At 44.2% G+C, this 16,203-nt stretch overlaps 1 protein-coding gene across 1 annotated transcript in view; it reads left to right on the top strand.

Annotated features, from left to right (window-relative positions):
• Window positions 1-16,203, top strand: part of LOC125024465 (zeta-sarcoglycan-like) — a 40,620-nt gene that overhangs the window by 607 nt on the left and 23,810 nt on the right. The window contains exons 2-3 of the mRNA XM_047612278.1: window positions 9,759-9,953; window positions 16,090-16,191. Coding sequence (XP_047468234.1) covers window positions 9,759-9,953; window positions 16,090-16,191 — 297 coding nt within the window. The remainder of the gene's footprint in view (window positions 1-9,758; window positions 9,954-16,089; window positions 16,192-16,203) is intronic.

Raw genomic sequence — 16,203 nt, forward strand, 5'->3', positions numbered from 1 at the left:
TGAGTGCTGTCCGCAACAGGTGCACCCCCCCTTCAGCATCCCATTAGAAAAATCCATCTAATTAAAGATGAATGGAAACTGTCTGCCTCTCTCTCTCCGGGCAGGAATAAGATTAATAAGAACTGACCAACACTTCATGAAGAGCTGCCCGGAGTCCCTCACACATCCCCCCCTCCTCCCCTCCCTCCTCCTTACACGCTGGCCCTCATATTGTATGCGTTCTCCTCTTCAAGAATCACAGTAATGTGACAGCCTATGAATATTCCGCCTGCATGCTTTCTCATTATCATTCCTGTCTTGGAGTCGAGCCGTAACCTCTGGGTACAGTATGTGCATCTCCTCTCCTGTGCTGCAGTGGAAAGAGTAAAAAAATAAAATAGAATAAAAGAAGAAGAAGAAGAAGCAGGTGTTGCAAAAGCCACACAGCAGGGCTATTGTGTGTACTCAAGTTGTCGGCCCTTTACGCGCAGCTTAGTGGTCAAGAAACCACTCGTGCTCTCACTGGCCCCGCGCCGACCCGCCACTTCTCGCCTCGAGTTTCCATTTGTGTAATTCTTGGACGGTGATTGAGTCTTATCTAATTAAAACAGGAGGCTTTGTGACATTATGTTTTTTGTTTGTTCACTCTGACACTTCCTCTGCGCACTCGACTGATGAATGCAAATTAACGCCTGTGGGGCGCTGTCCAAAAAAAAAAAAAAAAAAAAAAAAATGGCCCCGTTGGCTCTCTAAGGATTTGCCGGGGATTAGCAAGGAAAGCTAGTTTACCGAGGAGAGGCGTCTGTCTGTTTACATCAGCAGTTTGTCGGTCGTCCTCCCCCCACCCTCTGTCTGCCGGAGCCGTGAGCATCACCGGGCGTTTGCACGGAACCTGAGCTGAGCTGCGAGAGTTGGAGACTTCAGAGCAGCCTTCGACTTTAATAAAAGATGCAAAGGTCAGAGGTGCAAAGCAAAAAATAAAAAAATAAAAAAATATGCCAGCGAGGTTTGTTGTGCACTTTTTGTGCAGCCAAATGCTACTTCATGAAAGTGTTATCAAAAGCAAAGCTGCATGCGGCAGCGGGGAGTAGTGGGGTAAAAAAAAAAAAAAAAAAAAAAAAAAAAGGAGATTCTCTGTGGAAAACCTTCTTCAAACAGCCTGTGATGTTCAGTCTTGTTGGCTGCGTGCTCTGATTGAACAGCTGCGACCTTTTGTTGCGCCTGACTTATTGGAGATCTTTGATCCCCGCCTCTCTCCTGCTTACAGTATCTTGTTGCTCTGACTGGATGGGAGCGCGCGGCCCATCCATCCATCCATCCATCCACCCAGAAAGGGTGACCTGACTGCAGAAGATGAAGCCATTGACAAACCCCGCTGCTATTGTGAGATGAAGGAGCCGCAAAAAAAAAAAAAAAAAAAAAAAAAAAAAAAATGGATTTCACGTGTAAGTGGAATGACTATTGACAGCGGCGCCGTCAGCCCCACCGGCTTGATTGTCACATCAACAAAACGCGAAATGATAACGTCAATGCGCTGAGTTGCACATTGAGCAGCGTAATTGGCTTCCCCCCCACCAGTTACGGCTGCGTTGCGTCCTCCGTCTCTGTGATTGGACTTTCTGTCAGAAGAGAAAGCCCACAGACCCCAAATAAATAGGCGCTTTAATACCGCGTGTCAGGCTCGGAGCGTGATTGTGTCCATCCATTTTTCCCCCCTCCCTGCTGCCTCAGCGATTGCGCGGCGCTCATACGCAGGATGGATGAGCGCGGGCTCCGCAGTCATTAGCGCATCTCAAATGTTTTCCTACCTCCAGCTGAGGCGGGCCCTGTGGGACTCCGGTGGCGCCGCCGAGCAAGGGAGAGCGCGCGGCGATTTGCTGATTAACTTGATCAGGCATTAATAACGTCTCATTTTCTTTCATTAGGGGCTCCTCGGCTGCGTTTCGCTGCCTCTGCGGCGTGTCGCCGCTCGATCAAAGCAGCATGTAGAATATCAGCCCCCCCTACGCTAATTGGCGAAGATGAGGCGTGCTGGCAGTAGGAAGGGACTGCTGGGTAATTGCTGGCCTTGGCTGGATCCAGATGTAGGGACTGTAGTCAAAGCTCGGAGGATGATCCCCCACCACCACCCCTTCCCCCGAAGCAAAGTGACAGAGCCAGAACTCAGCAGAAACTTAAACAGGATTGATGAAGTATCATAGACAAAGATAAATATGGTAGCGCAACAAATCCGCCAGGATCTTTGCAGCGCGTGATACACAGAGACAGCAGTTGTTATGGCTTATTGCACCTTAGAAAGGCAAGTTACTGTGTAGGTGTCTGGTTTCTATGAATAGAAGCAGCATGTAACAAGGCCTGGAGATGGTAAAAACCGGCTGAGTAGATTTCAGACCCGTGTGTTTGTGATAATCGGTTGACATTTGTCTTGAGTGCTTTTCATTTTTTTTACACGGAGAGATCTGTTTAACAACTTTTACAAACCTTTTAGGAACCAGATTGTAGACGAGAGGAGGTTTTACAGTCCAGCAACTGTTCAGAGTGAAGAGAAAACCTCCCCTCCGCAAGCTGACACTTGAAATATCCAGTGCGACACTTGTAATACCCATCGAAATGACTCTTGTTGATGATTAGCATTAACACCTGTTATTAGCGCTCAGTTCAAAAGGAGAAAACAGTGCAAATGCAAATAAGTGTTAACCACGAGTCATTAAAACACTTGAGCATATTTGACTCACAGGCAGATTTGCCCTTTGCTTTGAAGCGGCGCCATTCATCTTAAAAAAAGGTTCTGAGCTGCACAGCATGTAACAGGATGTAGGAGCGTTTTAGATGGAAAGCAACAAAGTGTGGAAATGTGCTTCACAGACTCAGAACTTCCTGACGAGCTTATGCTGTTTGACTCCTCCCGATGCTGCCGAATACCTCCTTTTCTTTTTTATTTTTTTCCTTCTCCTGTGTGTTGAAGATGATAATGGAGCATTTGCATTTGACAGCCGGTATTCCAGATACAAGATACAGGGTGATAAATGACTCACCAACTCTTGGCTTCATTCGGCGCTCCAGATGACATTTCTTTCTGTCTGGCAAGAGATGAGACCTTTTTGTTTTTTTTTCCTCCCCCTTTCCTCGCTCAGAGTAGACTAAAATTCTCAGTCCTTTAGTGTGTGACATGTCCTACTGGCCACTGTCAGACCAACAACGTCTTATTATTCGTAGCTCTTTAAGAAACAACCGACGTTACAATCAATAGTTGCCTTGTGATTTATTTATTCAGTCTGATTAATTCTGCATTCGCCTCTTAATTACAATAAAAATCTAGTTATACAGAAACATCACAGTCTATAGGCCACAATTCTTTCATTTAATATCATAAATCACCTTATGAACAGGGTTTGATACTTGAAGCCTCTAAACGAACAAGCAGGTGCAGACAACATACGCTACTAAATGATCAGTTAGCTCAACCCCACATACGGATCCTGGTCTAAAATTTGATTGATTAATGAGTGAATGTCGTTTTCAGAACCAACAGCAGCCTGTCATTAAGTCACTGGCTGGTTTAATGATGAGACAAAAACCAGTGCAACAAGAACATCGACGGTGTCAAAGAGGCAGAGCATTTAATTCATAAAATGATGAATAAATAAATAAATAAATTAAAAAAAAACTCAGCAGCTGATCTATTTATGCCGTTACACATACTGAATGGGGAGGTCTAAGCCAGCCATTATAACCAAGCAGCCAGGACAACACGACCTAAACTATATGTAGTGAAGATGCACCATCCGGCCATAACATGACCACAAGAGACAAGTTAATAACACCTTTTATCCCGGTATAATTACACCTGTCAGATGGTCGGATACATTAGGCAGCAAGCGAACATTTTCTCCTCAGAGTTGATGTGTTAGAAGCTGGAAGGATTCGAGCAACTTTGGCAAAGGGCCAAACCCACTGGGTCAGAGCATCTCCAGGACTGCAGCTCTGGTGGGGTCTTCCTGGTCTGGGGTTGTCAGAACGTATCAAAAGCGGTGAACCGGTGACAGGCTCGTGGGGAGCCAGGGCAGAGGGAAGGTTGTCCTGTGTGGTTCTTATCCGGCAGACGAGCCACTGTGGCTGAAATTGCTAAAACGGTGAAAGCTAATTCTGAAGGGACGGCGTCAGAACACACAGCGCATCACAGCCTTAGGTACTGGATGTGTCTGTATATCTGCGGACCAGTCGGGGTGACCTTGCTGATCCCGTTCCACTGCCGTAAGAATGACCACAGCGACAGCAGTAAGGTGGTCCAGTCAAATAGATCACGTTTTCTGTGTGTGTACTTGTCCAACCATCTTCCTGAGGACTTGTACACCAGTTTGACATTTGTTCAAAGTGAGGACATTGTGGCCAGTCCTCACTTCTTTACAAGGTTGTGAACTTGGTCTGTAAACATGTTCAGATGCTGGTATGTATCAAACTAACATCCACATGAAGGCCAGGCAATATAGGTAATATCAGTTGTTTACTTCACTGAATGGTGGTTTTAATGTTGTGGCTGATGGGTGCATATTTTTTTTTTATAGACATTTTCGTCCTCTTGGCTAAATCCTCTTGTGTTTGTCGGTTTACCTTTAGCCTGAGACCTCTAACCCATTCACACGGTTGTTGTCAGGCATCATTAACGCCTAATTAATTGTTTCCAGCCACTGAAGTGGAATAGACTGAATGAGTAAGTGATTATCACTTTTTAACACCATTCTCCACATTGTCTCCAGATGGCTCCGTGGGCTATATGGACAGTTCTGATCATTTATTCAAATTTGAGATGGGAGTAAATTAAGGTCTGTCAGAGATTTATCCTTCAGTTTATTGGCCCATAATTGTGTCATAGTTGGAAACTTTAAAAGTCCATCTGTCCCCGCGGTGACCTTTAACTGACAGCTGCTTCATTTCTTATTCTTAGGATTGTCTCCTTACTTGCTGCAGTAAAGTGCAAATTGTATAGTGCTTTGCATTATAACAGAGGTCTTTAATGTTTTTCAGGCCGAGGACCCCCAAACTGTTGGAGATATGTGTTCTATGTTAATCACGACGTAGGGCGATTTATAAATGTATATCATTATTATTATCATTTTGCATTTGATATGAAGCTATCCCTTATCCTTTTACTAAACTTTGTTAGTGTGTTTTCAAAAAAATTTAAATTTGTGGGGTAAAAAAAATATATACAAAAATGTCTAATCAACCAACGATTCTGGGACCCCTCCCCCTCGCAGTACCACCGTGTACCCCCTAGGTGTCGCAGACCCCCTGTTGGAGACCTATGCTTTAAAATACTACAAATAATTACATGGCAGACCATCTACAACTAATGTAGACAGACATGGTTTAGCATAATCAGTATTTTGTTTGGTTAAAGTCAGTAGTTTCTCACGCCTGCTGCAGTTGGACCCCTCCGCGAGTCCGGTCCAGTGTGTTTGTGGGAGTCAGCTGTGACCAGCATGCTGAAACGACAGATTAACGAGACACCGGCCGCCATGCACTCCTCCATTCGCCCTATGAATACCCAGGCTTTAGGAAGCCCGGGTAATATATGCATTAAAACTCTTGCAAAGAAATCACAGGATCCGCAAGCGTTGGGAACACTAGGTTGCCATAGAAATTACAAGTGCTGAAGTTTCCCCTAGCAACAGTGGACAGAAAATAGACTGAATCCGTCAAGCAGGGCTGTTGCTGTAGGCTAAAAGATTTGTTCCAGACTGTTTTTCTTTTGTTATCTATGTTTATACAGTTTCCTAGATACCAGCTTATTGTAAAGATGTCAGAGACTGATGACACTCTTGAGTAGTAGCTTAGTTTATGGTCTCGCTGCAAGTTGAAAGGCATCTTCCAACATTGTGGAAAGTTGCGTGACACAGCACAGAGTTTGTATTCAGCGTGTGCCGGCGCCTCTCATCGCGGGCTCGTCCCTCAGCTGTATCGCTGGTTAAATTGGAATCGCTGACATTTCTAGGCCAGCGATATGGGTCATTTGTATTTGCTGCAAAGTCGCAACATCTATTTGTGAGGCATCTGCCACCGCTGGCAGTTGCGACCTAAACTGTTCATCCAGGGAAGCAAACACTTAAAGAGTGGATTAAGTTGTTCAGCAGAGGTGAGCTTCGGGGTTTATTAGACAGTACTTGCAGCGTGGCATTCTGTGTTATTACACCTCTTGCAGAAAGACTGTCCAATCATCAGTATAATCACAGAAATCATTCAGCGGTTTACGCTAAATAACAGGAACTGATAACCCAAAAACATCAATCAGGGTAGAGGTGAGGAGCTAAGGAGCTTCTGTTGTGTTTTAAATAGAACCCAATGAGAAGTTTCTCCACATATTTATTGACAACACCGGATTCATTCAATAGATGAAGGTGACCTAGATGGTGGCACATTTTCAACAGCTCTGCTCACACGTTTGTTGTGCTGCCACCCTGTTTCTGAGCTTTCTGGAAACATTTAACATCACCTGATTAACCCACGTGAGGTGCAGAGCAGGAATAAATGTACTGATTCCAACAGCACACAGGATTATTAGGTGCAGTAATATTTTCCCTCTCACTCTGATTGTTGATTACTTCCAGGTGAACCTTTTTATTCTGTTCCACAGTGTCCATGTTAACTCAGCCGATGTCAGTGATGGGAAACGTACGGTAACCAAGGCAGGTGAAATGTTACGTTTTGTGAAATTTGTAGATTTGTAAGAGTTTCTTGGCTGAGTTTCTTGGACTGGTTGTCACATTTCGACTGTCAGCGTTCAACGGAAGGATGCAGGGCTCACGCCAATTATTGTTTTCATTATTTATTAATCCGACAGTGATTTTCTCTAATTAATGATTGTTTGGTTTCCAAAATGCTAATGTGAAAATTAGCCATTTCCCCCACAGCAAGAGGCAGCATTCAAATTAGTTCATGTCTCCGAGGGCTTTATTACACCGCATCCTTCTACTAAATAATCATCCCCAAAGTGAAGGAGTTTGCGTTTGATAAATGGCTGAACATGCAGGTGCGCCTATGAATCCGCGGGCAGCCTGGAGGCTTGAACGTCTATTTCTTGGACCGGCCTTTTTACCATCAAATCACACACACTACTACACAGTTTTACAAAAACAACCCGAGTGTCTGTGGTTTCATAATGACTGAAATTCATCAACCACTCACCCTTGTAAGAGATATTGATTTGCTGCAGCACCACAATGCCTTCACAGGCTGCGTCTTTGTGTTGTGACTGTTAAAACAGACGTTGTGTAGTGCTGCTCATTCTTTTAGCCGGTTAACTACAACGACACGTAGACTGAGACGGTTTCTGCCCTTGCTACACCTTAACCTCGGTTAATTGGTTTAGTTATTCCTGGAAAAATTCTTCAGCTCGCTGAGTCTTTTCTTGCATAATTAAAAGGAGGCTGTCAGAAAATAAAAAAAAACAAAACAAAAAAAGCACACAGTTTAATGATGCCTGCCATCACCGTGCTGAGTGTGAATAAAGCATGTGTGGCATGACTTGAGTTATTCATGCGTCACACGTCCAGGCTTCCTCTGGGGGGGAAACTGCTGCACAGGTGTGTCAATCATGGATGTGTGTGTGCGTGTGTGTCATGCGATTAAAGTGTTTACGCTGGCATGATGAATGGAACCAGTGGAAGTGGGAGGATCTTTAAAAACTTCTCCACATAATTGGACTTTAAACACGGCGTCGCTGCTGGACATTTTATCTCGCCATTTTTCGTGTGAGCAGGTGCTTCTTTTTTTTTTTTTTTCCTCTCCCCTGCGAGAGAGTGATGGGTTGGCCAGCTCGGTATGAAATCATTCCAACTACAGCTGAGCGGAACAGTTTAGAGCTCAGCCGAGTCTTGCAGCTTGTGATGAGGAGTTTCACGCCGTCAGGCCGCGGACACGATCTGCAGGGAAACGGGCAACCGCTCGGCCTCGTCTGGACAACCGCACTTGACAGACATCACCTCTGATCTGAGATCAGACCTCCCGCTTCTCAGGAGCTTCTCTGTGCCTGGCAGACACTTATTTACTCAGCCGGAGTGGAGAACATTTAACGCTAAATTGACCCTTTGTTTCCAGTTTGGTCCTCTACCAATTATTGTTGAGTGGGGGCAAAAAACAAAAAACAAAAACACATCCAGGGGCAACCGTCTCAGTCATGTTCACATTCAGTGCGTTTACATGCAGAGCTTAATCGAGCTATGCTCAAAATTCGACTTTCTCACTACAGTCCTTGTCCCAGTTTACATGCAGCGCAAGAAAATCGAATAACTGTTCTCCTCCTCCACACTAGGTGGCGATACGTGTCTTTTCAGCAGGATAATACCACATTAATACGGCCCGATTTCCGGCTGGCCTGTTCCGTGATATAATAAACAACAGTCGTTCATGCGGCAGACCGGCATTTCAAACAACTATAACGATAATAGTACATTTTTTTAAATCTCGTACGTAATGTTCGCGCTACTTCTGGTGCAGGTAAGATCCGCGATATCCCCCAGACGGCTCCGTTTCTCTTCTTCTTCTTCTTCTTCTTCTACGATCGGCTTTCTTGGACGTCTTTGTTCCGGGGTCACACGCCAGCGCAGCGGTGGTGGAGCATGCGCACACGCATTATCCGATGAAAACTCTGATTCCAATCGCATGATCTGGGTGTCTCAATCGGACAATGAGAATCCGATTTTAATCGGAATAACGTGTTTACATGCACTTCTCCTGTTATAGTCCGATTAAGGCAATACTTCTGTTTTTTCACGTGCTTGTAAACGCACTGAGTGTCTACTGGATGCAGCTCCATTAAAATCAACACGCTACATGTAAGACATTTTCCTGAGAAAGGGTTGATTGGCAGCAGCATTTGAAAGACCTCAACCTGAGGGGAGCGGTAAACAACGCAGCCGCGAGGAGCCGTCACTCATGGCGCCTTTCTTTCTTTTTCTTTCTTTTTTTTAAGCACAGGGAGGACAAAAAGTCAACATGTAATTAGCATCCCAAACAAAGCCGTGACATGTTATTAGAATCAAACAGATGACTTCTCATTGTAAGGAGCACAAACACAAGCAGAAATGTCAAGGACCTCCTCCCCCCGCCCCTGTACCTTCTATTAATCACTATGATTAGCTCATTAGGATCTAGATTTAGCTGTAGATTTATGTTCATTGACTTAAAGAAATGTGTGCTATTTAGGAGCTTTTTCCTCTTCTGGCCACGTCATTCCTTCAGCCGATTGTTAACTTGTAATCGATGAATCTTGACGGATGACCCCCCCCCCCCTCTCCTGCAGCCAAATGAAAGCCCCCCCTCCCAATCTTATGAATGGGCACTCTTATTTGCTTTTTCTTTTAATAAAATAAAGTCACCCAAATGACCTTGTCTTTTAGGCTCAGAACCTGATTGATTACTCTGCTGCTGGTTCAATTTCTAAATTGCCAGTTTTCCAGGTATACATCGCGAAAGTAAAACAGAATTGTGCGTTACAGCTCAAACTACCGCCTTCTCACTCCATGTATTTACCGAGCATGGACGTTCCAGGCGGTAGCAGCGCCCCGGCTGACATTTAAGCCATGCTTTCACTCTTCATTCTGTATGTTGTAGTACCACTTCTCAAAAAGACTGCAAGGAAACGCAGCCGTGCCGCAGCCTCGAGTCATTTGAGTTTGCGAGATCATATCCACTTACAGTATGTGATTGCCTGTGTGTGGATGGAATATATCCCCGACAGCCAGCTAACATAAAGGTCGCTCTGTGTATTTGTTTTCCAGATTACCCAGGAGCAGTTTATCCTTGCATCCCAGTCCCTGCACCTCCAGCGCCCGGGCTGTGAGGCTGTGTACCCAGTGGGTCTTTATGGCTGGAGGAAAAGATGCCTCTATTTCTTCCTGCTGCTGCTCCTGGTCACCATGATAGTTAACCTGGCCCTCACTGTCTGGATCATAAAGGTCATGAATTTCTCAGTGGTGAGTACAGCACCAACATTCTCCAAACTAGAGCCATTATAATACAGCTGGAAAGGTTAGAGTTCCGCGCAAACGTTCCTACGCTCCTGTGCAAATGACAGCATTTGCTGATTTCTGAAGTGAAAAGAATTAAATTTCAGTAAACTTAATGGACTGCGATGGAGCGGATTTCAATCGTTAATCCGAACCTAACCCTAAACATACTCTACACGTAGGGTAATCGGACATGAACTTGTGTTCTTTATGTGTTACCGTGTTGTAAAAAGTCAACATCTGAGGTATATTCCGGAGGTCGACATGCTACAATAATGTACTGCTTATATTTCAGTTTGTTTACTTAAGAATGTTTTTGAAGCTCAGTGTCCTGACTCCTGCAGTCATCACCTTGACAGGCCCTCACTGTGCTGGACTCAGATTCAAAAATGGACAAAGATTGGTGCGAGGGTGTAGGTACCAGGTTGGCTCAGGGAGTATGTGGCGCTTCTAGGTGACGTCAACTATATGTACGGCTACGTTCGGCTACATTCAGCTCGGGCTGTGAGATCAGCTCGTGGTTCAACAACATGAGTTTAATTTATTTATTAATCACAATATGTTTGGAAGAGATAGTAGCTCCATGATTTTTTTTTAATTATCCAAAGAATAAAAGGACTAAACAAAACCACTTAGTTGCTCTGCTTCGATAGCAACCGCTAATCGCTAAAGCTGCTAACCTATCTTCTGCTTCTCCCCACCGCAACATCATCATCGTGACGTCATCTGGATCCAAAAGGCGTTTGAAGAAAGGCAACTGGACTTGTAGAACTTTTTTGAAGACGTTTCGCCACCCATTCGAGTAGCTTCTTCAGTTCTGAAACTGAGGTTTAAGTAGGTTTAAATAGTGTGTAACTGTGGGAGTTTTCCTCTCAGAACTGAAGAAGCCACTTGGATGAGTGGCGAAACGTCTTCAAAAAAGTTCTACAAGTCCAGTTGCCTTTCTTCAAACGCCTTTTGGATTACCATGGCCTGGATGACTGAGGACCTTCACAGAGGACGTCATCTGGAAGCACCAGATAGCCCCTGAGCCAATCTGGCACCTACAAACCCTTAATTAAGCAAAACTTCAAGGCCTGTAAAGTTTAAATAAATCAGGATATGAAATTCACACACATGCAGTTGTCTGTATGTGGGAAATGTTGGGCATGACTCACTTCTGGAGCCAACCTCAAGCGGCCACTTCCGCATTGGCTTCATTTTTCAGCCCAGGAGTTCGACGCTTTGCCACAACAATAACGGCAAAATGTTTTATGAACTGTTAGGAAACGGGACACTACATGCCGCTAGAGGGAACATCACGGCCTCATGATTTCGGGCTTCTTTGCCTCTGGGTTCGGAGCGAGTTGCCATCATCCGGGGGAAAATGAATCCCCACATTGACCCGTCATCCTACAGGATAGATGTCAGAGTGGCTGTCTGCCAGCTGAAGCTCGCTATAATTTAGAGATGCAGCAGGGCGCTGACCCTGGACATCAACAAAAATCTTCCACAGAAAGACTTCAAACAAAAAAAAAACACCTTTTGAAGTGTCCTGGTCAGAGAAATATTAAACCCGTTCTGTATCTGCACCAGATGGAGATGGTGAGGAATAACATCAAGAGAACCACTGACACTAGACATCCTGAGAATAAGGCTGAGCTGAAACAGTCGTCCAAAAATTCCTCATTAAAAGGTGCGCTGCTCTAATTTTAAGCTACAAGAAGTGCTTGTTTGAGGTTATTGCTGCCAAAGGAGGTTCGACTGCTTATTAAGCCCGGTCAATATTTAATAGGTGCGTTCAATAAACACAAGATTGCAGTCGCTTGTGTCTTGCTGCCATAAGGACATCGTGATTAGGGAATATCTGGTCGCACTTTATGACCAATTCATCCAGAAAAACAAGCGATTCCAAAAGGGTTAACTTCCTCTACCTTGTGGCTGCATTGTTCTCTGGGGTTGTGTGGCTTTAATTTAAGATTACAAATGAGTTAATTTGCAACATATTCACAAAATATGTCCGAGTAGCTACCCTTTATTTTCAGTTGAGTAAAAATCAAGCTTTTTCCATTCTGTTGAAAATGTTTCCACTTTTGGTAACAAGTATTATGCGTAGGAAGCTCTACTGAATGCTAATAGGGTTAGACAAAATTATTTCTTTGTATTACCACTTTGCCGCCTAATATTTATTTCAGTTCATTTATTATTTGTGTATGAAATATTAAAGAAATGATGCCAGAAAAAGAAAAACACGTCTTCCCTGTACAAAGCATTTTCTAATATATAGAGAATGACGAAAATGAAAACAAAAAACAACCTACAACAAAAGGAATTGATTGCAACTCCCAATACTGATGTCAGACTTCCACCAAGGTTGTCTACTAACGTTTACAATGTCGGTCAATGAAAGGTAGGTTTCTTTCTTTCACCTTAATACAAAGGCCAGCTAAAATTATGTATTCACATAAAGCCTTTTGAAATGCGTTACAGGAATCATCTCCAGTCAGAAAAGACTTTGCGTCAGGATACTGGCCGACACAGACTCACATGGGCTCATTTTCACGACATTTTCAGGGACAATACACACAATTTGCCATTTGCCAAACAAACTCCCGACGGCAGCATCCCCCACTACCCCTCTCTCTGTGTGACGGACAAGTCTCCTGACTACTGCTATCACTCCTCCTCTCTTTTGCCTCCCATCAGTCTGTGTCATGACTAAAAGACCTTATCAGTGCTGTTGCTGTTGCTTCAGAAAATGCCCCTCGCGGCTCCCAATCCCTCCGGACTCACTCTATATAAGAGCTACACCCCACTTTATTGGTATAATAATAGGTTTTCAGCTATAGCTCGTCAATGATAAACATTTACTGATATGAAAGGGCCATTGGAGAATGACTCTCTGGTTTAGCGCCGCTCCAAAAAACATTTTAAATGGTTGTGAGCTCTTATCTTATTATTACTTTTAATGTCTGCAGGATAAAAAAAAAAGATTGCCAGCTATCACACACTTTCCTGTCCCAACAAAAGTCACCATCTCACCATTTCTTTAAAGACAGGCACAAAAAAAAATCTGATGACGCACACCTCACCAAGCATCGATTGTAAGATGTTTCTCTTAAAGCGACAATTATTTCTGTGAATACAGTAGGCTAACATAGGACAGAAAGTTAAGCCAAGTTCACTTGCACTCACTGGCCCCTGTATCAGCATCCACCTTGCTGGTACCAGCTTTTTAGAGCTGCTTCAATTCTACATGGCACAGATTCAACAAGGTTCTGTAACGTTTCTTAGAGAACCTGCTGCATATCGACAAAACAGCATTGTGCATTCGCTACAGATTTGTGAGCAACACATGCATGATGTCAATTCTGCTGTTCCACCGCATCCAAAAGCTTTGTGACATGACCACGTTATCCTGTGGTAGGTAGGTACACAGTGGTCATGAAGGGACGGTTCAGAAACAATACTCAGGTAGGCTTTGGCCCAAAGTGTGCCAAGACATCCCCACACACACCACCAAAAAATTCTTACTCTGCCGCCTAAATGTCGCAGCAGACCAGGCAACATTTTTCCAATCTTCTATTGTTCAATTTTGGTGAGCCCTAACCCTGACCTATGGCATCCCCAAGGCGTTTCCGTCTACTGAACACTGGATATTTTCTCTTTTTCCCCCAGATCACTCTCTGTAAAGTGCATTATCGTACACGAAAACCCAATAGGTCAGCAGTTTCCAAAGTACTCCAGACTAGCCTGCGAGGCCTATTGCCCATTTTGAACTCCATCTGGTCGTCTGTATGTCTAAAGGCATGAGTTTCTGCCATGTGACTGACTGGTCAGATATTTGAGTTGCAGTCAAGCAGATGAACAGTTAGCTCAATAAAAATCTGGCAAGGTGTCCAGTGAGTGAACATTTCTTAGTATAAGTTAAATTCCAAAAAGGCTGACTTGTGTCCTCCCATAGTTTATCTAATAGCATCCCATCAATATCCATCCTCGCCTGGAAGATACCCAGATTAAGTTTAAAGGTTTTAAGAGATGAAGTCCTGTTTGGTTCATATTAACCTCTAAAATTACCTTTATATGTGCAAATCCATCTCAATGTGCATAGCTTAGAAGATATTGTTGGCTAAGTTGTTAGAAATTCGTACTAATGTACTTGGAACACATACTTTCCCAAGCAAAAAGTTAGGTCGGCCCTTTTTGACTTTGGTCTGCAAAGCATGTGGGTCATTTTTCATTTTGTTCATTTTTGTCTAGATGAAGCATTAAAGCCGATCCGTATCTGCTCGATCTTTGACACCTCATCCTGAGCACTGGCTCATAACGTAACACTCTGCAGCGCTGTGAAGTTACACATGACAAGGCTCTCACAAAACAACCCCTAAACCCCTTCTTGCTTCTTATGAAAACAGGGTAAGCTCGGGTGTTGTTTTGTTCGCTGACAAACTAAAATCTGCCACCTGGGGAACATAACGTTTTATTCTTTCACTATCTTATCCTAGGACTTCATCACGTTACAACTGCTACAACCCACTCTGGCTGGTTGCAGCCTGTAGTGAGCTCTTCACACCCACTATATCAACACAGCACTTTAAAGTCCGTCTCCTGACAAACAAAAGTGCCAAATCCCCCACTCCTGATTTTTTTTATACTCTGTTCTGTCCCATCCCTGCTCTCCGTTGGATTATAGGAACACACAACAGCTGCATGAGGTCTCGTCTAAATTCGTACCTCTTCTAGAAAGTGCGCCCATTTAACGTCATCTGTAAGTAGAGTGTTTGACTTCTCTTAGCAGGAAAAGCACAAGTGAAACAAATTAATGATGGCCTGGTTCCATCAAGCGTCCCATGAGCAATGGGGGGGGAGCCAACATTATACAATCGCCAGACTCTCAATGCAGTCAATCGCATTTCCTGCTAAGACTTGCCAAGTGATTAAAAAACGAAGGTCTACATTTGCTTGAGTTGTGAAACTGCCCCTCGTTGTCCTTTTATTGGTTGCTGAGCCACCGACCAAAGGGAACCTACCAATGGTCGCCCTCGCTAACATACTTCCAGTTAGACCAGTGATTAACTGGATACAGTATTGTTAAATACGAGTGTAATAACCACTCACAGTTTCTAGAACACAGCCCTGGAGAGGTTTTTATTCCTTTCCCCAAACCAGTAATACATGTTGAAAAATACTGCCTGGATGTGGCTGCGTGGACGATTGCAGCCTATAAGAGTTCGTACGTAACATATTCAAACATTGTTTCGCCACTTACCCAAAGGTATGTGAGCAGTTCTGCCCTGTGACAGTCACATCGGCCACGTCGTACTAAAATCACTGTTGCCTACATTGTGTATTTTTTTCGGTTAAAATGTGTGGATGTTTCCTCCACCCATGTCGACGGTATCATTATCTATATCTTAGTGTGCCGATTTTCGACATTTTTCTATGAGAATTGTATATAAATGCCTTTAAATGCTAACACAGCAACACATTTGACATTCCAGTACAATGCCGCCATCTACTTTCCCCGTTAGCCTTAACCTCTTTCTCCTATTGTATTGCATGAGGCTGTACTAATGTACCCAACATGGGAAGTCTTCTCCCTGCCTTTATAGCGCCGTCGCCATCATGCTGCTTTTTTTCCCTCCCTCTCATGCTGTTTTATCTGCCTGTTAAAAATGCTACTACAACTCGTACCATCATCACTGCCAGTAACAATAATCAATATGATAATGTTCACATCAGTCCTAAGCCAGCTCATGCAAATCTGATTAATTCCCCCGTCATTTCCAAGAATCTCCTCAACATTCACATCCACAGCTGCCACATTAGCCTGGTCCTCGTCGGTTTTCCACCCACTGCATCCCGCCTGTCACCCCGAACACCGCTGAGTGTCTGTGGCATTGTCACCTCGGTGTCATGTCCTACTTCTTCCCTGTCACTCAGCCCCGCTGCCTGTCCGCCGGCTTGTCTGCCGCGCAGCAGCTCCCGCTGTCTCTAATTCAGTTCAGCCGCAGCAGGGATTTCATTTTTCTACCCCATACATTTGGGAGTCCCCTTCAGCCAAATCAGGAAAATTGGCGCGTCCCGTTCACAAAACTGGCTCGTGATCATGATTGTGTTTCAGGTTGGGATGGGAAACCTCCAGCTGAACCAGGACGGGATACGCCTGGAGGGAATCAGCGAGTTTCTGCTGCCTCTGTATGTGAACGAGATCCAGTCCAGGAGGGTAAGTTGCTCC

The sequence above is a fragment of the Mugil cephalus genome, chromosome 1, assembly GCF_022458985.1.
Source record: "Mugil cephalus isolate CIBA_MC_2020 chromosome 1, CIBA_Mcephalus_1.1, whole genome shotgun sequence".
Lineage (NCBI taxonomy): Eukaryota > Metazoa > Chordata > Actinopteri > Mugiliformes > Mugilidae > Mugil > Mugil cephalus.